Source organism: Lepidochelys kempii, chromosome 10, assembly GCF_965140285.1.
Source record: "Lepidochelys kempii isolate rLepKem1 chromosome 10, rLepKem1.hap1, whole genome shotgun sequence".
Lineage (NCBI taxonomy): Eukaryota > Metazoa > Chordata > Testudines > Cheloniidae > Lepidochelys > Lepidochelys kempii.
The window spans coordinates 27391316-27417509 of record NC_136389.1 but is presented as its reverse complement, the minus strand read 5'-3'; the positions used below and the strand labels follow the sequence as shown (position 1 = coordinate 27417509).

The 26194-nt window shown below is 37.7% G+C and overlaps 1 protein-coding gene across 29 annotated transcripts in view; it reads left to right on the top strand.

The window, feature by feature from the left end:
- RBFOX1 (RNA binding fox-1 homolog 1) overlaps positions 1-26194 on the top strand; it is a 2430619-nt gene that overhangs the window by 2399689 nt on the left and 4736 nt on the right. For 8 of the 29 annotated variants that reach the window (XM_073362500.2, XM_073362505.2, XM_073362503.2 and 5 more), the window contains one exon: positions 14329-14381. The exons of the other annotated variants lie outside the window; for them this stretch is intronic. In XM_073362500.2, the coding sequence (XP_073218601.2) occupies positions 14329-14381 (53 nt within the window). The remainder of the gene's footprint in view (positions 1-14328; positions 14382-26194) is intronic. 29 annotated transcript variants of the gene reach the window in all.

Here is a 26194-nt window from a genome sequence, read left to right as displayed (position 1 = left end):
TAGGCTGAGGCACATAAACAAAGTCCACAACTGCCGAGTTCCTAAAAAACACCAAGTTTATTACGCTCGAGCGTGGTGCCCCCGTGCTAGCCAGGAGGGGACCCCGAATACAGATTATACAAAGGTTATATACCTTTTAGCAAAGCATGTTGCCCTCGTGCATCGGAAACCTTAGCCAATAAACAAACCCTTTTCTTATCTACCACCTATCCCTGCTTGGTGCATTCCTCGTGCTAAACTAGTATGTTAATGACACAGCATGGTCCTAAAGCCATGCATCAGTAACTTTTATTATCAGGATGGGAGGCCTCACATCAAAGGCCAGGAGATAGAGAGTTTAGGGACTGACAAAGAACAGATACCGGGAGTCCAGACAGGCTGGAGACAAGGAGGAGGATTTTCACAGGAATGCAGTATCTAAGGAACACTCCTCCTGGTGCATGATGTGCTTGCTTTTAGACAATGGTGGGCCCCAAACCAAAATGGAGTCACATGTGCTAACTTTTCCTTAACAGTACAAATTAATAAGGTTGGATAAATGAGTTAAAAAACCCAAACAAACCCAAGACATAGCATGAGTTTCACTTATCCTTCTAGTCCCAACTGGAATCTCCAAACCATTTTTTGAAGTTTGCCTATCTATACATGTTCACAAAGACAGAACAAGGAGTAATGGTCTCAAGTTGCAGTGGGGGAGGTTTAGGTTGGATATTAGGAAAAACTTTTTCACTAGGAGGGTGGTGAAGCACTGAAATGTGTTACCTAGGCAGGTGGTGGAATCTCCTTCATTTGAAGTTTTTAAGGTCAGGCTTGACAAAGCCCTGGCTGGGATGATTTAGTTGGGGATTGGTTCTGCTTTGAGCAAGGGGTTGGACTAGATGACCTCCTGAGGTCCCTTCCAACCCTGATATTCTATGATTCTATAATATGCAATAATTAGAAGGATCCCAGGAAGTGGTAGGTGAAGATCAGTTATCCTATACTGATTAACGTAGTTCGAGCATCTGTACAAATGTGCTCACACTTTGAGATTGAGTTGAGTTATATTGGCAGCTTGACAGGAATCCAAAGGCTGCATTCAAGTTTGCATAACATAGTCATAATGATATATAACACTTATGCAGTGCTTGTCATCTTTAAAGCACTTTTGAAACATTTAGGGCCTAATACAGTGGGAGTTGGATCGGGCCCTTACTCATTCTGATAGCCATCTGTGGTAGCTAAATCTGGTTGGCTTACTTTCCCAGCAATGAAAAAAAAAATCAAGTAATTTATATTGCCACTAGAGAGCAAGAGCAGACTTGGACTTTTACACATTAGACTCCTAGGTCTGTATTTTCGCATCTATAGCTACATATTCCATATTTGGCACTCAGATTATACCTTGGGAACTGTTGGTTTAGATGTGAAATGTAGCTGTTACAGAACAATTTGGTGAAAGAATTAGGAGGAATGTGGCCAATGAGTGCAAGAAAAAAAATAGGATTTATTTGGAAGAAAAGATTCAAGTGATAGAGCTAAAAATATGGATATGGAGAGTGAGAGAAATTAAATCTAGGGAGTTATCTGCAGAACAAATGATAGGAGTTTACAGAAGTAAGACAACATTAATGAATTGCAAAATTATTCTGTAATAATTGGAACAGTGTGCAATCATTAAATTTTGCAGCTTTTCCCAAGTAGATAAATAATACTCTATATCATCATTTAGAAGCCATTCTCATTTAGCAGCCACCCCTTTCCCATGTAAACCACAAGGGAAAACAATTAAATTTCATACAGACTGGAGAGAACTAGTAAAATTACAAAGCTATATTTTACAGAGCTAATACTGATTTACAACTATGTTGCTCAAGTTTTACACGAGGTATACTGAAATCAGTGGAGTTACACTGGTGCAAAGCAGGAGTAATGTTATGGTGAATCAGGTCCCCTTTGCCTGAAGCAGTGGTGTTCACCTGTTACAGGTATTGCACTTCAGAGGTTACATCACCTGTATTGGCTACTAATCCCATGCTTTGCCATCTTTGGGGGTGGGGGGGGGGAAGCTATTCTTCAGTAGCTATTCAATTTCTATTCTATGTTTTAAATTTAAAGATTAAGATTTAAAATATAGCCTGGCACTTAGCTTGGGGGGGGGGGGGGGAAGAAAGAGAAGAAATAAAAACTGAGAGAGAAGGTAGAGGAAAACTACAGCCAGTATTTCCATACATGATTACCTGAAGTTGGGTGCATAGGTCCGTATTTAGGCACCTAAATAGGTGTCCTGATTTGTAAAAGTGCTGAGCACCCGGTAGGTTCTACTGACTTCAGTGAGAGCTGCCAGGTGCTTGACACGTCTGGAAATCAGGCCACCTATTTAGGTGCCAGATATGGATTTAGGCACCCATTTTTAAAAAATCTTGGCCTATATCAGAAAATATTTTGAGTTGTAACTTTTGTGTCGTCTTGCTTCAGTTATTTCGGGTAGACACTTAGTGGTATATAGATGTGATCATGAATATATTCCCTCGGTACATTTTAGTGTTTTTTCCCCTTTTTTAGCAAAGAGAAAAAAGTACTAAACTTTATATTTTAAGAAACAGTTACATATTTACCAAACACTTTGTAATGTCTTCCTCTGAATTGTTACAGAATGTTGGAGGAATATGTAATTTTGTTTTTTAGATCTGTAATATTCACCAGACTGGGCAAATGTGGATTCAGGGAGTTATAAAACATAGACTCCCAACCCAACAGACCAAAACTGTTATTTGGTCTCTGCTTGTGCCACTGACATGCTGGACCATAACAGCGATTTTGGTCATGTCAAAGCCTAATTACACAGTTTTTAATTTTCAGATCATTGACTCAATAGACCACAAAAAAGTAGATTAAAACATGCCAAACAAGTGTTGTGAACCTAAGTACCTTAACCCTGACAGTTGTAAAAGCTGGGAAGGAATTTAGTATATTCGATAACGGGGAGAGAGAATAATGGAATGAGGAGCTAGGAGCACAGTATAGGCTGGAAATCAATGGCAATCCAGAGCAATTTGTGGGGAGGTGAAAACGTACTAAATGAGCATACTTAAAATGATATTATCCAGAGAAAGTTAACTTAAGAAAGTAGGAATTAACAATCTTATATTTATCTGTTGTAGCCGCTGTCATCTCAAAGGATCCCAAAGAACTTTATTACCTGTATATTCACAGATAAATCTCTTTGCATAACTGAAATGCTGCCAGCTGTAGTTTTGGTAAACAGGCAGATAATCCGAGTACTGGACAACTTAGCAAAGGATGCCAAGGAATCTTTCACATACATACAGAATGTCATAGGACCTTCATTTTAAAGGTCTCATGCAAAGGTCCATCAACCTGTAGAACTTCATGAAATTCATTTGATCTGTCTTAGATGAGGGGTTGATTTGACCCGACAAAGAATTTAATATACAATATTTTGACCATTAATTTATCTCCTCAAACTGTAATGTAAAGTGATAAGTCAACCTGATGGCTATTATGGTGTGAACAAAGCTAATATCATAAAATAGGAAGTAAAAGTATATTTTCAAACGAGTCAGAAGATAAAATAATTTGCAAGGAAGGCTTAATACTTTATTAACAAGTGTTAAAGAGTTTGATATCACTTACCTCTGTACTAAAGAAGACTGGTAAAACCATATCATATATGAATCGGTGAGTAAATAAGGAAATGTCATGATATTATTGAGGGATAGTGATATTGCACTAAAGAATTAATATGAAATATGAGTGAATTATCATATATATATAACGATGACATAAAATCCATTACAAATTTCAAAAATCAATTCTAGTCTATATTTTACATTAAAATGTTCACAGTGCTCAATAGACAAAGGGTCTGGTTCTCATTTACACTAAGGCCACTTTACACTGTTTTAGCAGTGCTCCAAAGAGCCCTTAAAATGGGTGCAAATATATACTCACTTTAAGGCCCCTTTATGCTGATAAACCAATATAAAATAGCCTTGGTGTAAAGAGAATCAGGCTCAACATTTTCAAATGTGGATGCTTAAATTTAGATACATAAGTGGCCTGATGTTCGCAGATGCTGGAGCAGCCACAACTCGTATTGACTTCAGTGGGAGTTGCAGACACTCAGCACTTCTGAAAATCAGGTCACTCATTTAGTTGTTCACATACGGACTGAGGTGCCCTATTTTAAGCACCCAAGTTTGAAAATATTTACCATAGTCAAAATACAAAAGAATTAGTGTATAATCCTGCTCCTATTGAAGACAGACCAAGTTGCTGGTGTTTATTCTTAAAGCTCTACTCCTTAGTCCTTTAATACCATTAACATAATTTTGGATATACTTCTGCACATGCACAGAAATCCCACTGATATATTAAGTAAAATATTACTTTGACTGTGGGTCAAAAATGTGTAAGTGTCAAAAACTAAAGCATGTTTACAGAAACTTTGGTGAGAGAATAGTTATAGAAATTTCAGCAATTGTTAATTTAAGCTAATTCTGTCCAAATTCTGGCAAAATCTTTCAAATTTAAACTGGGATGGCCAGTTTCCCATATGGCTGCACCATATTCTCACTGCTCTTGAGAATTCACATTTCAGCAACTTGGCAAAAGAGAATTTTTCCCCCTCTTGCCACAATTTTTTTGTTGAAAGTGAAAGGTGCTTTTAGTAGTGAAAATCTCTCCTTTCTGGGCCAGTGGTGGCATTAGTCACCTGTAACCCATGCAATTACAGGGACTTGTGAGGCAGTAAGAGGCCGCCGGAAAGTCAGATCCAGCATGCTGGGAGTCAGCTGCTCAATCCTGCTCAGTGCTGCCCAGGGCTCAAAATGCTGGGCTCTACACAGTGTGACCTCACCCGCTCCCACGGGACAAACACCGCCACTAATAGGGCTGAAATTGAAGCACTCCTGCCTGGTTCACATTCACAAAATTGTGGGACAGGGCATCACCTGAAGGGACATCTCTTCGCTCCACTGAGTCTCCTCTACTCTCCCTGGTGCTTGGCTCCTGCTGGAACCATAATGCTGTTGACTAGATTCCCTCTGCAGCTGTTCAGTACCAGCCACTGAGAGGACCTAGACAAAAGTAATACAGAGGCATTAATTTGATTGCTTCACTTGGCAAGAAGAGGGGCTCTTCTTTCAACATGAGGCAATACTCCCCACATACTACATTATTACAGTACTGGATTTTGGTGCAGAAATCCAAAGACAGGGCCTCCACCCCTTCTAGCCTCACTTCAAAATCTACAAAAGGACATCCCCCAGGAGAAGAGGAATGGCAGCAAATTTGGGTGACATTCCTTTACTTCCAGACTCGAAAGTGGGAGATCCAGGTGCAGAATATCATGACAGTTTTCACATTTGAATATTTGTGGAACAAAAACAGTCCCTTCCTATGTCCCCCTACCCCATCTTAGTCATATTTGTCAGTTAGGTTTGACAGTGAACTGCTTGGGTAAAAATTGTCTGGTACGAACAAGATTAGTATGGTAGTAAAGATTTTCCCAGTGTAATTCAATTCACCCAACTTTTTTGGCAGTTTTGTTGAAGCTGGATACTACTGGATGAATACAAGCGAGGAAAAGATCTATTTTGTTTATAATATACTTTGACTTCATTTAAGAGAGTATTTGATTTCTGGGTATAACTGTAAAGTTGTTGTCTCCATGTATTGTGATTTAAATGCTACAAGTATGATAATGGACTTTGATCTTATAGTTACTGGAAATATAAAACAAGATAATAGCAAAATCAGCCTTCTTACAACACATATTAAACTAAATGTCAGCATGTTGCAGTCCTTTAATAGCCTTGATACTGAAATTCAGGAGAAGGAAGAGGCGGGGAGTCTTTATAAAAAGATTTTACCTTTCTCTGTAAATTATTGTTAAGAATGCTATTCAGCCAGCCAACCATCAGTCTGGTTGGAATTCTCCCTAACAAACAAACAAACAAAACCCTGAAAGATTTAGAGCATGTAGAAAACCTAAAGTGTTTAAAATAATTTTATTTAGAAATGTATAAATTTCACATCACAGTTACGGGCTGTCATTGCCACTGATACGGAGGGCCATATCCTCAGCTGGAGTAAATTGGTGTCATTCCATTAAAGTCATTAGCTTCAAAGGAGCTGCATCAATGTACAACAGCTGAGAAACTGGTCCATAAAACCTAAATGCTGCCCTTTTGTATTAGTAAATCCCTTGCTGCTTTTACCAGAGATGGGCTGCTAATGGCAGATAGGCTAATACTTCCCACTGTAATTTCTGCTCAATACTGTATTTGTTTCAGTTCTAATCTGCTATGTATTGTTGATATGCACTGTTTCCAACAGTTGCCATGTTACATTCAGAGGTGGCTGCACTTCACTGGCAAGGAAAGTGATTCCTGTACAGTTTATAAAGTCAGTGACTAAAGTTCAAGAGCTCCTGTGAGATTGAGCCCCATTTGTTACACAGTTCTAATGGTTTATGTTTATACATTTTTCTTTTATGCTTGGTATTTCATAGGGCTATTGTAATTTTGTGTGTGTGTGCCCACAGTCCTTGAAGCCTTTAAACCCTTCCTGTCTTCTACAGAGGCTTCTGACTATTTTCCAGAATCTCACTCTCACCAGACAGAATTTACCCTGGTAGAACAGGAAGGATTGCAAGGTTCTAGGAGTGTTGGGTTAATTTTTCGTGCACGTTAAAGATTTCTTTTTAATGTAATGCTACATACTAAATCTAACAGATTCCATTACAAACCCTACAAAGTAACATCAAGGGCCAAATTGTGGCCTGGCCTAGGCATATAAGAGAAGGCAGGGTACATACAACCCTTCGTGGCCACACAGAGTTTTAAGCAGGGTTGTATGTGCCCTAGCTGCCTCTCTGCTACAGACTTGCAGAGAGAGCGAGAGAGGGATTGCACACACATAACCCCCTAACAGAGAGATGGGCAAAGATTTGTGTAGCTGAACTGTCACCGGGGTAGTAATCTACTATTAGGAAGGGCCAATAGCAAATTACCACTAAAAAAGCAATGGAGGAACAGACAAGGAAAGGTGCCTGAAATAGAATTCTTTCTCTGGGGTGGTGAAGCTAATCCAACTCTTACACAGGGCAGATTGCATAGGCAAAATCTAGCCTGAAAATGGGGTGGATTAAGGTCAAATAGCACCTCGATCCACCAAATCATGAAGGTACCTGAAACTCTTGCTCCCAACCTGCTAGCCTCCTGCATCCCAGACAGTGCCTTCTATGCAGATCTCTTCCTTCCCCCAAATGAGCTGTTGCCTGTCGCTTCTGAACCCTCAGTCTTCCTCCTAAAAGGAGCCCAAATGCTGTTTACACCAACAAAGGGCTAGCTGGCAGCGGTTTTAGCTTTGCACTACATCATCACCTACTCTGCAGTAATCTTCTGCTGTCTGATCCCCATTTTACCTTAATCTGCCACTTGATTTGGGAGATATGCTGAAGTTGTACTTGTGCATAATTATATGTAACTAAGCAGCAGAGCATGGTGAATGGTGTAAAAATGTTTCCAGAAACCTTCATTCACATTTTTAAATGAAGGGACACTTCCACTTCCTTCCTGCAGCACATTGTGGGATTCTAAAGCTCCAGGATTGTATCAAAAAAATCAGAATGGAATTTCTGTGGCTATGCTCACACTCTTTGGTGTTTGGAGTCTGCACAATGTCTAGTGAACAAAATTCCTGGCATGAATGTTTGAGAGGACAGAGAATTTTAAGAGACCATTGGTAAATTTGGTGGAAAACAGATTTTAAATTCATAAGTGTACTTGTCCTGGAAACCTGATTCTAATACCTAACTTCATCTTTATTCAAAAATCAGAAAGATACCATGTGGAATATGTGTCCACTCAAAGCTAATCAACACCATTTGAATCTCAATTATTGCACACTCAAAAGAAAAAAATCTGAAGACAAAAACTTATTTATACATCTAGGAAAATTGCAGCATGGTCGTAGACAATTTGTGAGTAGAAAGAGAGGCAAAAAATCAAATAAATTATCAATTACAAATGGTTGACCTGGCTCTACTAAATATCACATTTTTAAAAAACACTCTAATTATAGTATTAACATACATGTAGCTTCTGAATTTAGCACTATGTGCTGTAAACAAATTTGAATATATTTTGTAAATATAATTTCAAGACACTTACCAAGTTACTAACCAGGCACTGTGGAGGGCTAATTAATATTGAAAATGGGTATAGCTCAGCTTTTTGGGGAGCGTAGTCTGAGGAAAATGTGTGTATGGAACATCTCAGTCCCCTTAATCAACTACCTTTTTGGTACTGTGAGAATAGGAATAGTTGGTCTGTGGAATAGGAATTTCTGTAGCATATTCTTTGAGATCTAATTGATGTGAACAAATCATAGTTGCCCATAGAATCCACAGTGAAGTGTAGTCCGAGTACACACACTCATATCATGTCAATCATCATCATAACTCCCATAACCGCATTGGTCGTTGGGGCACCATCATTGATGAGCAATCAATGTCAATAGTTAGCACAAAGAGAAGAATAAATTTGGATGTAAAATCCCAGCTAGCTTCCTGAAAAAGGTATGATGGAGGGAGGAAAAAGTCAGAACGAGATAGAAAAACACAGGAAAAAATTGAAAATGAGAAAATCAGAAGCAGGTGTTTTTTCCATTTTGTAACTTGGAGATGGATTTTTATTAAGTTTAAATGCGTATTCTGAAAATGACACTTTTTTCACCGTTCACCTTCTGGGTTTTAGATATTAACAGGATGCATATTGTTTGATGCTTTAGGGTCTGTGAGTTTTGTAAAGTAAAATGTATGAACCAGATTTTATCCCCTAGATCTACGTAGAGCGTGCCCTCTGCCCTGCAGGCAGCTGCTTCCCGTTGAAGCTCCGCTGCTCAAAACTGGTGGGTATAGCTCAGATGTGGACATTGCAGCTCAGGCTCTCAAGCCTATCAGACATGTTCGGTCTGAGCTCTGGAGACTCGCCCAAGACTCTGCTACAGCTGCAATGTCCACACTGCTGTTTTTAGAGCTCTAGCTCAAGGTGAGCTAGCTGAAGTCTTGTCTTTTTGGGGTGGGAAGCTCGCTCCCAGATGCAGTATAGAGATATTGTGAGAGCCCTGTGTCAGTACTACTGGAATGAGAGAAATAAAATCTATAGAACGCTTCATTTATATGAGAGGTTATGACATTTTGCGGTCATTGATTGCTTTGCCTTTCATCTGCTACTTAGTCTCTTTAATCTTACCAAAACTGCACTAGCCAACTCAAAATACAATACGCAAGGAAATGCATATAATCCACTGAAGATACTGCAGTATTTGCACAGTGGCCCGTTGACCAGCCTCGGGAATTCAGGAACCTCAAGTATACTTCACGCCTGAAAACATCCAAATTTAATAGTAACATTATTTGCTGAAGACCATGTTTTATAAAAACTTAGTCCAGTTTCAGTTAGGAAATATATTCTTCACTTCTGCTTTCAACTTCGTATTAAACTGTTATATATTATAGCTAGGTCCTGCCTGTGATGGGTTGGCCCCCTCTTAAGGTGCCACCTGATGTACAGAGATACCACTGAGCCCTCTGATGTGCAGCCTTTTGCTCGTCAGTTTGCATCTGTTTTAAATAGTTGTCAGGTTAAGTTTAGAATTGGTCTACTTTTAGGTACCTGGTGAAGTGAATTCTGTAAATGGTTTGTCATCCTTTCTGGTATTTAGCACTATATCTACAATAAATGTAAGTAGCGAGAGGCTCTAATTACAGAGTTCAGATTTTCAGACCTACTTTTCGGTTCATACTTTTAACCAGCACCCATATTTCCTCCCTGCCTCACCCCATCAAAAGAAAAAAAGGTTCTTGGGGCAGTTAGATTTGGGGTCCTAGTTTGGCTCATCCTTACATGTAACTCATTGGATTATTAATGATGACCAACAACGATTCCTAAGGCAGTGTAAGCCCCAACATAGCTATTGGAGGGGCATGTATTAATCTCTCCAAATGAAAAAGGGAATTGAGCAGAGGGATAGGTGGAATCCTTCCCCCTCCCCCTCCTGTGGACCACCGTTGATGCCATTCTGTGACAAATATGGCAGCCACAATTTACTGTCTCCTACTGTCCCCATGCAAAGATGTGAGGGTTGGCTGGTGGATTTGCTAGCCAAGACCTCTCCCCTCCATTTCTCCCTTAGATGGAACTCTCACAGAGCAGACCTTAGTGGCACTCAAAGAGGAGATACCCCCTTTCAGGGGCTCTCCACAACTTACCCACATTGGTGGTTCTTTGTCATCTCAGATACTTATACAGAGAGTAAGTTTTAGACTCTAATGATTGTCAGAAACAGTTTTTATTGCATCCAGACACAATTGACCTGATTCTCAGTTACACTAATGTCCCTTTACATCAGTCTGGCAGCATAAATGAGGCAAGGAAGGAAAAGTCCTGAGCCTACTCATTATGCAGAGGTTCACCCTTGTGGGTATAGAACTGATGCAAGAGCTCTACATCAGTTCTGTGCCCAGCCCCCAGTGGAGAGTACATGTCAGGCCAGCCCGCTGCTGCTCTTTTTCCCAGCACCCTTTAGGGGGTTATAGGAAGCAGAACATAAGCTGTTTTAATTTACTTTGGGGCATGAAGAGCCCCAAAATAAGGTGAGCAAAAAAGTAGCTTAAAGCCACCTTTGCTTCCCTCTCCCTGTTTCTGCCACAAACACAGGAATGGAGTAACTGAAAATCAGGCCCTGTACATTTAAATTACCCACTTTACTTTAAAATATCTTTATTACTTATGTTATTCTTTCAGTTTTTCTTTCTGTCTTAGTTGATCTCCTGTAGCCCTTTCTAGGGCTCTTAAATGTTGTTTAAATAAAATAAGATATTTTAGGACTTCAGTATAAATTTTCTGTTTGTCTTGAAATACAAAACATTTAGAGATACAGATGGAAGCCTATTTTTAATTGATAGTAGACAAACATTAAGGAGAAAATTTTGCATCCAGTGGCAGAATTTGGCCTTAATAATGGAGCAGAACTTCTTGTATAATCAAGTTTTAATTTTGGAGCATACTCTAGTATTCCTTGGATTGTCTAACAATATATTAAGGTCATTTTCAAATTGAATATATTTTATGTAATTAAAGCTTTTGAAGTATGGAGCAATTCTAATTAAAATGTAGTGCACTTCAGTGCAAAGTCACGTGGTGAACATTTAAAAACTAAAATCCATCATAGAGTCCTATAATTTCTTACCATATTCATGTTATGAGTTCTTTAAACCCAGTTCACTTTGTTTATTTAGCTGTTAAAACTGATGTTTTATTATAAACCTATACTACTTAAAAATCTATACTACTAGACTGGGATTAGTCTTGTAAGTGAAGTTGTGGAAGCCCAAATCATAATTAAAGTTGGATATTATACTGAAGGGAGGAATCCTGCATTTGCAGAGGAATGGATTAGATTAATAGGCCTTTTCTATCTCTAATTTCAATTATTATGCTGTATTCTAAATAGATATTGTGTATGTGCACTTTGTTGCCTGATTCTTACTTGCCTTATTCAGGTAAGAAGTCAAGTTGAAATCTGTAGGATTGCTCCCATAAGTCAGGTGAACAGAATTTTGCCCATAGTGAATAAGCAGACTTCCTGCAGAAGGCACATGTGACACATCTTGCCATGTCAAAAGGGCCAAGTCTGATTATCAACTCTTCTTTTAGGTATATGTATCTTGTGAAATATAAAGTAGTAAAGCCATTAGGAAAGTATAGACAGTGACTACAAAAGACATTAAGATCATCAAATTACTAAGCAAATGACTGGAATCATTAGCAACAACATCTAATTATTCATAATAAATTGAATTTGGCTGTTGAGTGCTCTAGCGGCTACATTTACTTCCCCATAAAGAAAATAATGTGAGTACTTTAATTCTCACATCAACTGGTTTTACATTGACCAATACCTTAGTTTGAAAAATGATTTATGGATTTCTAAAATAAAATATAAAAAAGCAAAGTGCAAGGAGAAATTGTGCCTTCCAGTGAACACAGTGGGCATGTAACAGGGGCTGTACATGGCAGATATTTAAAGGTTCTCTCTCTCTTTTTTTTTCTTTTTCTTTTAAACTCATTGTAGCCACAGTTCCATTCAGGGACTTTGAAGACTTTTTAAAAAATGTACTTGCTGAAAGCTGGGAAAAATTGGGAAGTATTAGTACAATCTGTAGACACTTTAAGCAACACATCATTTGTAGTAATTGGTTAAATAAAGTGAGAAACAGGAATGATTGTTTTTAGGTTGTTCCAGAAAGCAGTTAAAGCAGTAAATTATTCCTACAGATACATCCGTGCTTTGTCTTATTCTTGAGACAGAGTGACATAAAAGCAGTTGGGCATAATGGAGTCTGTGATTCCTCTCCTGAGGAAGGGACTTTCTCAGCCAGCCACAAAATCTTAAACCAGCACTATGTGGCTGCTTTCTAGAAGAAAATATCATTTTTTAGAATAGGGAACAACTTTATAGCTGCATAGGAAAGGAGATAAAGGAGTTCCTATGGACCAACAGCTATGAAGTCTACTTTATCTTGGATGGCGTCTTTGTTAGGCAGACATTTAAATCCTTCTGCGTGGATCAATATTACCATATAAGACATGTTGGAAGTAGATATGGTAAAAACTTGCATTATATATGAAACACAGTATAGCTATATGTTCACAATATTTCTAACTCCTTTAGGCTTAGATGTCAACTCATTATTGCAGTACTCAGGATAAATATCACTAGATTGTTAAATTACTGTAAATAAAGAATAAATAACAAAATTACCACCCCATACAGGTAATTCAGGACAATAGAAATTAGAGGTGGAAATGTGCCATTTGATCATTATTCCACCCATCTGAAAGTACAGGATATAATATCCCTAATGGAAGGCATGGCCAATATTAAACTGATACTTCACTTGATTTTAACCAAAAAGTATGACTATTTGTATAAATTATAGGGTTCTGTGCACCTTATCAAAAGGTGAACATTTTAATTACAGTGTTCACAGGACTTTAAACAAGAGTTTCAATTTTTTTTTTAACGTATTAGGGATTAAGTAATAGAGAGAAGGTTTTCTTCTTTTAGCGTTCACTCCTGTGCATGCTCCTGTGGTGTTATGCCCCTCGACATCCACAGATTTCCATAGGAGCTGAGGGTATGTAGCACGTAACAGGAAGTGTGCTGACCTTGCAGGATTAATCCCATACTGCAGAGTTAATACCAGTTGGATCTAGCTCCTCAGCTGTTAATTTGTGCATAAAAGTTGTGAGATATTCCAGCTTGTGCAACTGTGCAGGATTTTGTGGTACAGAAGCTGGATGGAGTTTGAATGAATCAGGATCTAAGTGCAAAAATTTGGGGTCAAATTCTTGGTTATGCTTGCACAACTCCAAGTGAAGTTAGACAGCACTGTGTACATCACTAAAAGGGCATAAACTGATAATATTGCAAGTCCTTAATTAGATCATTCATGGAATATACAGTGGCCCAAATCCAGATCACCTTGCTGACTGTGAGCCTTCAAGTGTGACGATAACATAAGTAAAGGGAGCAGGTTTTGTGTCAGAATGAAGTTTTCTGTATTTTGAACATTTTAAAGTGTATTTTGCATTTTTAATAATATATTATCTGGTAGAAAAAAGAATTTTGCAAGAGAAGGCTTATATCAAATCAATAATTTCTTGAATTAACAATATTCAGTATTCTGCAGCAAACATATGCCAATGCTCAAATGACAGTATATAAGAATATACTATGTCATAAATTCTCTTTTGGAAATGGCAGAAAATGCATTTTCTGTTTCAGCATCATATTAGAACTTTAAAAGCCAAAAATATTTTACTTTCAATATTCTCCTTTAAGTTCTACTACGTCAATTACATTTTTTTCTGTAAAATATAGGATTTTTTACATTTTGCATTTAATGCCCTTTAGTGTATACATTAATATAAATATAGTTTGATTTTTTTAAACTTTATAAATATATTTTAGCATGACATATTTGTAACGCTAAACGTAAAGCTTCCAGTGCAAGCGTTTGTACATAGTCCATATTCAGATGTCACCATTATTTCATTTAAAAGATCCCAGCATGTCTACCTCATGATCCTTATAAACTATATAGTACTGAAATACGTCAACACTTTTTTTTGCTACGTTCATTAAAATTAAGCACCCTTACCCTACCCCATCTGTAAACATCAAGTCAATTGGCAGCTAGCACATTTCCCAGTCAGCAAGCAGTATTGTGAATTTTATCTTCTCTTGCAGAAATCAATTCGTCTTCGTTGCAGCAGATGAAATTTCTTGTAACACCTCTGCAGGTAACAATCATTGATACTTCTTGATGCATCCATCCAGGTCTCAATATCCTTTTTCACATGCTGCAGTTAATCATTAGAGAAAGCTTAGTAAAGTCCATAATATAAATCTTTGGAATAGTTTCACTTAGTTATAGCTTGAAACCTTTTGGCTTTGCCATATAAAAGACATTAGGTTATTTTGCTGACTTTGATGTTTTATTTCCAGTTTCAATATTGTGTGATCCAGAAAAGTAAGAATATATTGAAGCTTCATACATTTACTGTACAGTATGACCAAATTGTTACCAAAAATTCCCCAAACAGAAATAAAGATAGGATTAAAGGCATAGACACCTGTAAGTGCTATCGATTTATCACTTTTCTGAATGACTCTTTGGGGGCAAATGGTGCCCACAAAGATAGTACAGACCCCAAAGCACATCAAAGTCTGTATTTGCGGATAGGATAGTGAGAAAGAAGATCTGTATATCATCAGAGCATCACCCTAAGCAAAGGCCCTCTGTTTCTTTGCTAATATAACATTGTGTTATAAGGACCCGGGTACAGAGGAATAAGCATTGTTTTTATAAGATATTTGCAAAAAGTAATCTTATAAATATACAGATTATACCAAGGGAAATCCTCTCTGTTACATAATGTAGTTTGAAACAGTCTGAATCTTTATACAGATAAGGATGGAATTATTTTGCTACCTGAGGTGAAGCTCTGCGCAGAAGCCAAAATAAATAGTAATAACATTGAGCCATATTCTGCCATTGATTTTTAAGCAAAAATCTTATTGATTTAATGGGAATTCTGCATGCAAAATGATTGAAGGTTATGCAGTCTAAAACAAAATGTTGGAATTAAAACACTGATTTATAGGATACCCTATTAACATCAGTAGCAGCAAGTGAAAGGTGAAGACTGTACACTTTAAAACATTCTGATCTATATTCAAATACGTCAAGAACCTTCAATTTGTGTCAATGAAAATTATATATAGTAAGATCAACATATACTGACGTTTATAATGTTGTATGCAATTTACATGTTTCTTAAAGGTGATCTGAAAAGTTCTTCTTTTAACACAAACTGTTTAGAATCCTAAATTAGTAGCAGTGTGTATTTAACTTTATAAATTGAAAATTGCATCATATTTGAAAAGACAGTATTAGAAACTCATTTGCTTGGTCAGACCCTGAGTTCAGGATTCAGCTACATCTAAATGCACAGCATTAGCCTTCCTCTCTCCTGCTCTGCTCCAGGTTGTAATGAGCTTATCAGTTCTAGCAGGTTTCGTTAAGAAGAAAGTTCTTTTAATAAACTTTGTTTTCAAAGACATATACTTACGATTTTAACTATAGTCCTGGATCTTTCGCTGTCCATTGGCCCTGCAGGCAATTTCCTGTCCTGCAAGATGAATTCCATGGAATAAGAATGAGTTTCTGTAATAAAAGGACTTCCTTCCTTCCTGCAGGACTGGCGGAATTGTAAATGTCCAGGACTGTACAAACATGCATTACGTCACTGCTTTGGAATCTTATGGTATGGGCCAAACTCTGCCAGTGACTTCAGTGTATTGCACAGGTGTAACTGAGGACAGAAATTGGGTCTTTGTATCTATTTACAAAAGCTTTTAGTTTCACCTTAGATTGCCTGCATTGTATGGTTTTAGAAATAAGTTTTTGGTTAGATACAATTTTAAGAATGATAGCTAAATCAATAAACAGCTGACTGTAGATGCTTTTTTTGTTATGTGATCTGAGTGAATGAGCTTTAACTAGCTAATGAGAGGCCTGATCTTGCATTCCTTGAACAAATAAATCTTACATTAGAGTCCAAAGGAGTTCTGGGTGTGCAAGGAATTCACACTCAGGTCCACATTCACAGGTTTTATAATGTAAATTGCTAAAAGTTTGTTGATTTAAATCACTAGTTTTCATGACAAGTTCATCAGTGTTGTTGATTTTTAAATCTCAGAATTGAAATACAATAGGCAAAGCTGCACTTTAAATAATAAGGTTATGCCTCCTGCGCTTGATTTAGGTCAGACCTTCAAAATCAGTAAATCTAGTGTTCAGTGAATTAATGAAGTAATTTTTGAATTATTTTATTAAGACACATAAATTCTTTCCATCGTATTCTAAACTGTCCTGTAGTGCTGTTTGTTCTTGTTAAACTGCAACCTGAGTAACTTTATACACGTGATTAGTCCAACTGAACTTAATGACATTACTCATGTTTTTGTAGGATTGGGTTATACTGAATGTACTGATAGTATATAAAACCCTGTTCAAAATATGGAATTTGTGTGTATGTCTTTATCTCATCCCCCTGCAAATGGTGTGTGTGTGCGAGAATAATAATATAACTAATCAGGAAAACAACTGTTAAAGTTTCATCAGATTGAAGGGAGGGTTTGGGTGATCTCCCTGCTATGGTGAAGGCTGCTTAATCATTCCTGCCAGAGATAACTTAACCCTGAAGTACATAAGATTTCTTCTGAAGAGTGATTATTTTACTTGTAGAATGAACCAGATTGCACTATATCAAGTATTTATAATAAATGAGCTTGGAGAAGGCTCTCCAAGAATGTGTGTTGTATAGGAGCTTTTGTAAAATTCTCACACCTAGTACCTTCAACAGATGTTGGCTTGCCAAGTGGTTTTTCTGTCTTCCTTGGTTATGGTTAAAATGAGACACTAAGAATGAATGCAGAGTGTAGTGAGCTCATATCAAACATAGATATCTCTGGCAGGAGGATCCTTCCCTAGGACTTTTTAAATATCTGACACTTGATGGAATCCAGTGCTTTCAAAGGCCAAAAAAATTGCTCTTCAGAACAAATGTTATATGCTTCAGGGCTAGGTCATCTTTGGCAGGAATCATTAAACAACATGTGGAGAGTAAATTAGATCAGAGGAAGGGAAGCTGTCTTGACCCTCCATTCAGCTGATTATGACATTTTAACAAGAATCTCCAAAGAACCCTCTCCAGCACATTTCTGGAAATGGGCATACAAGGGCAGAATTCATCCTGAGATGCAGAGGCATTTGGCATCTCACAGCATCAAACTCCATGGGAGGGTAGAACGTGGCTCTGAATGTGTTGTGGCTCAAAATTTGTAGTTGTAAATACATGTTGATTGCAAAACAGTATTTTTGTAGTAATGTTGGTATATTTGAATTATTTTCCCAAAGCAGAATTTAAATCTTTACTTCAGATTTTATAATATCAAAATGCAGGTTCCCTGAAGAAAGGTGCTTGCTGGGACACACTCTGACTATTCTAGATTTAGACCTCTTTTCCTGTAATTTTTAACTTCTTGTGACTCTGCCATACAAGAACAACAAAATCCAGTGTGCTTGCATAGTTGATACTGTTTCCCTCAGGAGCATGTATGCACTCTGTTTATGGTTTAGGTGCGAGAGAGACCTGGGCAAAGTTTATTATATGAACCTGCTTTCTAACTGAAATGTGGTACAAGTGGATATAACATCTTTTTTTCAACTCACGACTTTATTCATTTCCTGTCTTCAATCATAGTTATCCCCCCTCCCCAAGGAAATAAAAATGAATGAATGAATGTATGTAACATACCAGTTTATGTCTTAGCTTTAGAAATATACGGCCTTAGATAAAATTATGAGCCAAGTACTTTGGTGAAACAAAGTCTCCCCAAAAAGATGACAAAAATTCTGATTGCTTTAATTTCTAACATTGCAAAACTATGCTATTTTTATCTCTTGGCTTATAGATGAAGAGTCAGGCACCCAACAATATTGTAAATGGTTTGAGTGGAATGTATAGTTTTTTAAATCATCTTGATTGCCAGGTTTGCAAAGTTCCCAAATACTGCCATTGATCTGTGCAGTTTTCTGGCACCAGTGCAAGTTTTATGCATGGAGCACTAGCAAGATATGGTAGACAGTTATTTCAAAGTGAATATTTTCATCAGTACATAAATGTGGCTGAGATGCCTGTATGCTGAACCTTCAACATGATACATAGCTAATCATATCTGGACAAATTCTTCCCTCAGACAACTCACTGCCTTACTCTGAGATAAAGGGGAGAGATACTGGCCAGATATGGAAGTTTAAAAGGAATTACCAAGAATTACATATACAAATAATCTAAATAATTTTCAAAAGTGAAAGAATACAGTCTGAGATAGTGGCGTCAGCTTTATTTAGATCACAGTGTAAAGACATATAAGTTTACTTTTGAGAATTCCTTTGTGCTGCCCAAGGAGTTGACTTCATTTCATGCAGCCATTTGGCAGAGCATTTTGAACTAGATACCTTTCTTATTATATTTTCCTCTCCCACTAAACTTGTAAAAGCATAGATGAAGGATAGCTGGAGTACCTGAATGTCTTCTGCTAGTACCATATTTAATTTTAATGTCTGTGTTGCTTTTCCCTGTGAAAAATGACAAATCTTGAGGTTCGTGCTTTGCAAAGGGTAGGAAATGCTGTACTAATGCAAACAATTAAATTTCCTCAGTAAATTCAAGTATCCCTTATGTTGGCACTTTAAACATCCTTTTACTGCTGCTGTAAATAGCTGTGTATGGCTTATATGGAACTTTATTTGTTACAGCTCCTGGTAGTTGTTGTTATAAGATGTGCAACCATGGGATCAGTTCATAAAATCAGTAAACACTTGGATTATCCTCTGTTTTTCTGTAGTGAAGTCTGATTAATCCTTCTATCTCACTCAGTGAAAACACTGGCAGCCCTTGTTGGCATCTTTGTCATTATCTCTTTGACAGCTTGCCTTCCTTGTGCTTACAGTTCTAGGTCAGTTCACATGGCTAGTCAAATGTGACAACATGACAAGATTAAGTAAAGCTGGGGTTCTGTGATTTGTAAATGGAGGATTTGCAATCTGAAGCTCTTTTGATAACAAAAAAGTGAATAATCTATGTTTCTACTGATCTCAACAGGTGTGTCTGTGTGTGTCAATGCATTCTTTGCACTATGGTCTTAGAGAAATGCAACTATGACTTAATATATCCAGAAACCAATTCTGTGATACGATGAAAATATGGGACTTGGAGATGCCATTTCTGGGGTCTGTGTATACATTATGGTTTACACACACGTGTGCAGTAGACAAAGAACAAATGGCAAAATCTGTATGTTGTTACACTCATTACACTTCAAAAACTGAATTTAAAAGAGCAGTATTGTAGCCTGCAAAGTTTAAGAGTAAATAAAAATGCAGACTTCAGAAAAAGTTTTGTTGTCAAGTACACAGTACAGTATGCTAGAAAACAACCTGTTGAATACTTACAATATAATAATGATAATTAATAAATTAATAATCCAAAAATGCTTTGCAGACTAAAGTAAGAATCATTCATTTCCCATTGATGGCAGCCACTTTTCAGGTGGAACATGGTATTTACTATGCCCCAATATCTCCACGCAACAATTTTTATTAGGAGAATTAGTATCAGCATAACGAGAAAATAACTATCCTGGTAGAAACTATAAGGAGGAATGTAGGTAGGCAGGATGTAATTATCAAGTTAGAATTTGACTTAGACGTTAGGTTAACACCCTTGATTTTACATCTGAAATAAAATCCTTGAGCAGCACCCAGACGCTAGCACCATGCTGAGGCACTAATTCACTTATGACTAAGAGGGGAGAGCATCACCTATGGTATCACCAATACCACATCTTGTAGCATCTGGGTATTTCTGCAATCAAAATATTGACCAATCCTATTTAGCTGACCAGATCTTCCAAGGTGGCATCCCAGTGTCAGGTGTCTGCAGGTATATAACAAGCTACAGAAAGGGTTGAGGGGGATTTTCACTTTTAAGTTCCTTCAGTGCTGGACAGTAATGGGAATAGGTGATGACACCCCTCACCAGGCAAGAGAAAAACTGGTGCTGTCAATCAAAAATTCTTTTTACTAACAAGACTAATAACAAACAAATGCCTCCACTCCATGGGTTTCCCACAATTGGGATGAAAGGCATCAGTAAATAAAAACCCACACAAAATAGAACCCCCACAGGTGCTAAGGAAATGACAAACTCATGTAAAACAGGCCACAAAGGCTTGGTTCTCTGTTACTTGATGAATTTTAGAAAGATCATTACGGGTAAAAGTAATGCCATTGTAAATTCCCCCTGACGGACAAGAAAGCAATGGAGGAGGAAATAAAGAACACACACAGGGCTGTTCCTAAGTAAAGGCAAGAGTCATAACTATTCCCACACAAATATCCCAGCAAAGGCTTTATGTCCTATGGAAAATATCTTTCTGTGGAATCCTCCACTAAGTCTGCAATCAAAGGAACTTTTATTAAAAAATATATATTGCTTGTACTATACAGGAAAATTTATATACCTGTTATGTATTAATGAATTAGTACCGACAAGTGCTGGGCATTTTAGAGCCAAGAAGAAAGAAAAGGTTGAGGCCTGAAGGATCTCACGTTCTAAATTAGGACTCTGTCTAGAGCGTCCAGAATCACTCCCAAAAGCCTGTAAGGCAGCTAGCTATCCAGCCTTTACCATATTGAAATGCAAACTCCATAGCTCAAAATCAGACCTTGTGTCAGCAGGTTAATTATTGAGGACCTTGGTGTTTCACCTTCTTATGTTAAGTCTGAATTTGGTTCCCTATCTCTCTTTATGTTCCTGGGAAATCAGAAATACTGAAGATCACTATTCAACATTTCAAGTTATGAATGTTGCTCTGCTAGATGGAGGAAATTTTTTATGAAGATCTCCTCCTGGAAATCCCATCTTATTGTCCCATCCAGGGGTTGGGTGCTGGCCCCTTCCCTCCGGCTCTCTGAAAGAACAGCTTTACTAGAGCCATGCTACCAGGGATTGTCCCAGCCACAGCTGCCCCAGAACCTTCAGTGAATGTGGAGGGTGCCACAGAAAATTTTTAATATCATTAGAGATGACCTCAGCTGTATTAGCTTTTCTGGCTAATACTTTATAGCAGAGGTTCTCAAATTTCATAGCACCGCGAACCCCTTCTGACAACAAAAATTACTACATGACCGCAGGAAGGGGGGAAGTGAAGCCTGAGCCCGGCCTCCCGAGGTGACGAGGGGGCCAAAGCCAAACCTCATCACCCTGAGCCGGGGGTGGGGGCGGAGGAGACAAAGCCCAAGGGCTTCAGCACCAGACAGGCCTGTAACCTGAGCTCCGCCACCCAGGGTTGAAGCCCAAGGCAGTGGGGATCAGACTTTGGCCCCAGGCACCCACTAGTCTAAGCCAGCCCTGGCGACCCCATTAAAATGGGGTCGCAACCCACTTTGGGGTCCCAACCCAAAGTTTGAGAACTGCTGCTATATAGGACTAGTATACATTCCCAAGACTGCCAAGTTTCCAGCCCTCCACAATGCAAACCTGTAAACTACTCTCTGTGGTGCAGGGCAGAAATCCGTATCCAGAGGGTCCCCTTACACACTTTTCTTAAGGGGTGATCTGGGCCTTTGATATAATAAAGGTGGAAGATTGTAGAATTCTTTAAACGTTCAAGACCAAAGAAAATGACTGAAAGTAAATTTAAAAAAATCTTAAGTGTGTCATCCTGTGTGGAGGGATTACTCTAGAATATGCACTAAAAATGTGTGAATAAATATACGTAAACAGAGTACAACTGCTGCATAGTGCAGATCCACCAGCTGAGAGGTGAACAAAGAATCTGGCTGTGCTTTGTGTGCCAGGCGCAACTACAAAAGGACTCTTTTCCTTTTTGCTATTTAAAAGTATAATTAACAAGCATGACTTAACATGGGATGTAACAGGATATTCTACTGCAAGTATGTTACTTGTGAACCTTACCATACCATGAAATAAGGAGGTGAAACATGAGTAGCTGCTTTATATTATCACTCAGTATCTTTGTTTTCTTAAAAAATGTCAGGTGTTGGGCGGGAAATAAAGGCCTGACACCAGCCCCATGGTGACTTCTTAAAGTCTGTCATGGTGATCCAAGGGAACAGTAGATTGGCTGATGTGACTGATCATTGCAACCATTTATAGGGAGAGAGGCAGGTCACCATTGCAACTTCCTTTTCTCTGGCCACTGAAACTTGCCTGCCTCTACTCTAATAATATCACTATTATAACTCTGACTCCTTCTGCCCCATAAAAACATAAGAATGACCATACTGGGTCAGACCAAAGGTCCATCTAGCCCAGTATCCTATCTTCCAACAGTGGCCAATGCCACGTGCCCCAGAGGGAATGAACAGAACAGGTAATCATCAAGTGATCCATCCCCTGTTGCTCATTCCCAGCTTCTGGCAAACAGAGGTTACGGATACCATTTCTGCCCATCCTGGCTAATAGCCATTGATAGACCTATGCTCTATGAACTTATGTAGTTCTTTTTTGAACCCTGTTATAGTCTTGGCTTTCGCAACATCCTCTGGCAAGGAGTTCCACAGGTTGACTGTACATTGTCTGAAAAAATACTTACTTTTGTTTGTTTTAAACTTGCTGCCTATTAAAAGCTTCCCTGCTGACTGTCAAGATCAGATAGTCAATGAAGAGATCAGGATTCTGCTTTACATGGCACCAATTGGTTGGGATGTTTCCCTGGCATCACTTTTTGTAGTCCTGCTCCCCCTTCCACTGGTGAGCACCAGGGTTATGGTGAAGCTCTAGAGACAGAAGTCACTGCTTATTTTGTTGTACCTTCTGCTGCCTAGGCAACCCTGTCTATTCAGTTGATAAGGGTAACATTATCTATTTCTAAAATTACATTAGGTTAGTGCTTTATTGTCAAATAGCAATCAACACACAGAATTTAAGCAATTTAAAGTTACACTGGGTCCAAGCTCTAGTAGCTGCAAGACCAAGGGAACAATGATTGTAAGGTCAGATAGTCCATTAACCGTTACAGCTAATAAAAATGCTTTATATAGTGGAAACAGTAGAATTATTAGTTTTCCAATGATACAAGTAATCGGTTTCTAGCCCTGGCAAATTACAAGAGATTGGACTATAAAATTACATCTTTCTGATTGCAGTCTTTCCCATCTGAATCTTTACTTTATTTTAGCCAACACACGTTTAAAAACTGCTAAAGCTCAAAACTTGTACTTTATACTATTTGGGTTAATAGCCATTTTCAAAACAGTTACAAAATATTCTAGTAATTTCTAATATATGGGTTACTAAACAAATGTCCAAATTGAAAAAAAAAATGGGAGAACAAAAATAGTAATCAGAAGGAGATGACTTTAAATTTCATTGTCTCATGACTGTTGAAATGGATCTTTAATGGCTCACAGCGTGGCAGATTATTACTAGAGCCAGTGAAAATTTGGATTCAGTTTGCTCAATGCAGAGCAATTTACATCACCCCAACAATGACCTGCCAAGGAAAGAAGTCTTTGGGACAGACCAGTAGAAATATTTTCATGATCAATACTTTTTTTCCTAAATATTTGTTTTGGATCAGTGATGAGAGAAAATCAGATTCCTGAATTTAGTTTTATTTAATACATTCCTTTTACACTGCTCAGATTGTTCTAGCAAGGAAAAGTGTGTTAATTGGGTTGCACTATAGATTATGAATTTCCCCCTGATACTTTTGTTATTAAACCTAATAGTGTATATTATTAAACAGTTTTCAAATGATACTAAGTCCCCATTTAGGATCAGAGCCCCATTCCCGGAGTTAGGCGCATAGGGAAAATATGGTCTCTGCACCAAAGAGTTTACAATCTAAAAAGATTATAAAAAAACTAGGAGTGGAGTAAGGGATACATTCCTCAGTTTTTAGCGACTTCAGACATATCTATACAAAATGTAAAAAATGACACCTTGAAGCTATCGTAGCCAATTGTTTATATTTGTGAACAATGTTCATATGCAAGTATCATTTAGTCATTTTAAATTAAAAAAAAACCAAACTCTCTCTCCAGCAGTTAACAACAGATCCACTTTTTCAACAGTATCTGAGCAATTTTAAAACATGGTGAGTTCTTACCACACAAGGTAATCGATCCTGAAGTCAGTTTTTACTCCATTATTACTCAGGCTGTACTCTGACAAATTCCCATTGAATTAAATGAGTCTTTTGCTGTAAGGAGTGATATGTAAGGATTTCAGGATCCAGCCCCATGTGAATATTTACAGCGATGTTCTAAACTAGGATGGTGAGCTTTATTTTAAAATTTCCTATAATTCTACCATTGTTATGCAGATCCAGCAGTAGTTGCAATGTTGTGTGCCGCCAGCACTTTGTCAGCTATGTTTTTTTACCACCATGTTATCTACGTGTGAAAAATGTTGGCACATCCCTTACATTGATGTTCCCACTACTTGTGCACCAATGGGAAATTATAATAAAATGTCCATCGTAAACATAGCCCTTGAGACAACAATTTCTAATTCGTTATGACGGGTACCTATAGTTGGTATTGACACAGTGATTTAACAATTTGTAATATATACTGTTCTATTAAACTATTCGAAATAGGTTTTCCTTTTTAAAAAAAAATTAAATGTATGCCCTAGTGTATCATTTACCTACAGTGATTGTTTCTAGTGTAAATTATAAAAGAGCATTAAAATAATACTAATTTTAATGAAAAATAAGCATGCTGACAAAATTGTGGCTGATTGAATGAATAAAAGACTGGATCACTTGGTGACTGCCCTGCTTACTGGTTTCCAATTTGACAATATGCCTTAAATCCTTGGCCCCATTTTCAGAATGGAATCTGAATCTATTCTGCTAACCTTGTGAGCTTCTAAATTTTCGTGTCATGCAAGGGCATGTTTACAAATTAGCATTTAAAAAGAAGACTACTTGCTTGAAGTTTAAGCTGACACTGTTCCTTTTCCTCTGTGGAAATGAAATTTATTAATCATAATAAAACCATCATATTCTGAAGGTAGAGGTCACCCTGAGGAGAGAAAACTCTATTCATCACAAAGGAATTTCAATGCATTTTCCCCAGATAATATCTGAGCATGGGTTTTCTCTCCTTTGGAAATGTATTCCTCCATGGTAGTGACGTTGTTTCTTTATAAAGACTTTTATCCAGTAGTTTGCAAAATTGAGAAATTATCTTTTTTATTTTAAAGGAAAGCGTGTTCTGTTTTATGCTAGATTTGGAAAAACTCCTTATTCCCAAATGCTTTGTATATATTTTTAAACTAAAGAAGTGGGAGGGTTTGTTTTGTTTGTAACGTGCACTCTTCTGATGAAGTGGGATTTCATGTTCCTATAAATCCTTTTGGCGCCTAAAACTGTCAGTTGAGGTGTTTGTTATTTTCACATAGTAGTAGTGTGGAAGGTTAGAAAAGATTGTCCTTATTTTAATATCTGAAATAAGAACAAGCTTTATAATGGAGAAAGTTATCTGAATAGGAATGCAAAGTAAATTTTCCTAGGATACAATCATTTATATTTAATGGGAAGCAATTATCTTATCAAGTTGACATTTCATTGTAGGATGAGGAACATCTCTCAATTGTACACAATAGGGTCAATAATCATGCTAAAATAAATGCTTTCTACTTAATGTAAACCAGTGATAAGTGATTTGTTTCCAAAAGAAAATCTTAACCATGGTGGTGCATGCTTTATACTCATCCTTTCCCACTAGATATTGAAAATGCTTTGTGTTGTGTTGGCTTATCCATATTTTCCTGTGTGTGCTCCAGATCTCTGTATAGTATCGACACTATTAACATTATTTCAACAGTGATATAAGCATGTTATCTGCCAAAGTAGTTTAGATAAATGCACTGTTACTGTAATGAGGGCTGGGAGTTCTGTATTATCCTTCCCTACCTTTGACTGGGCCTCCCCACAAATCTGCATC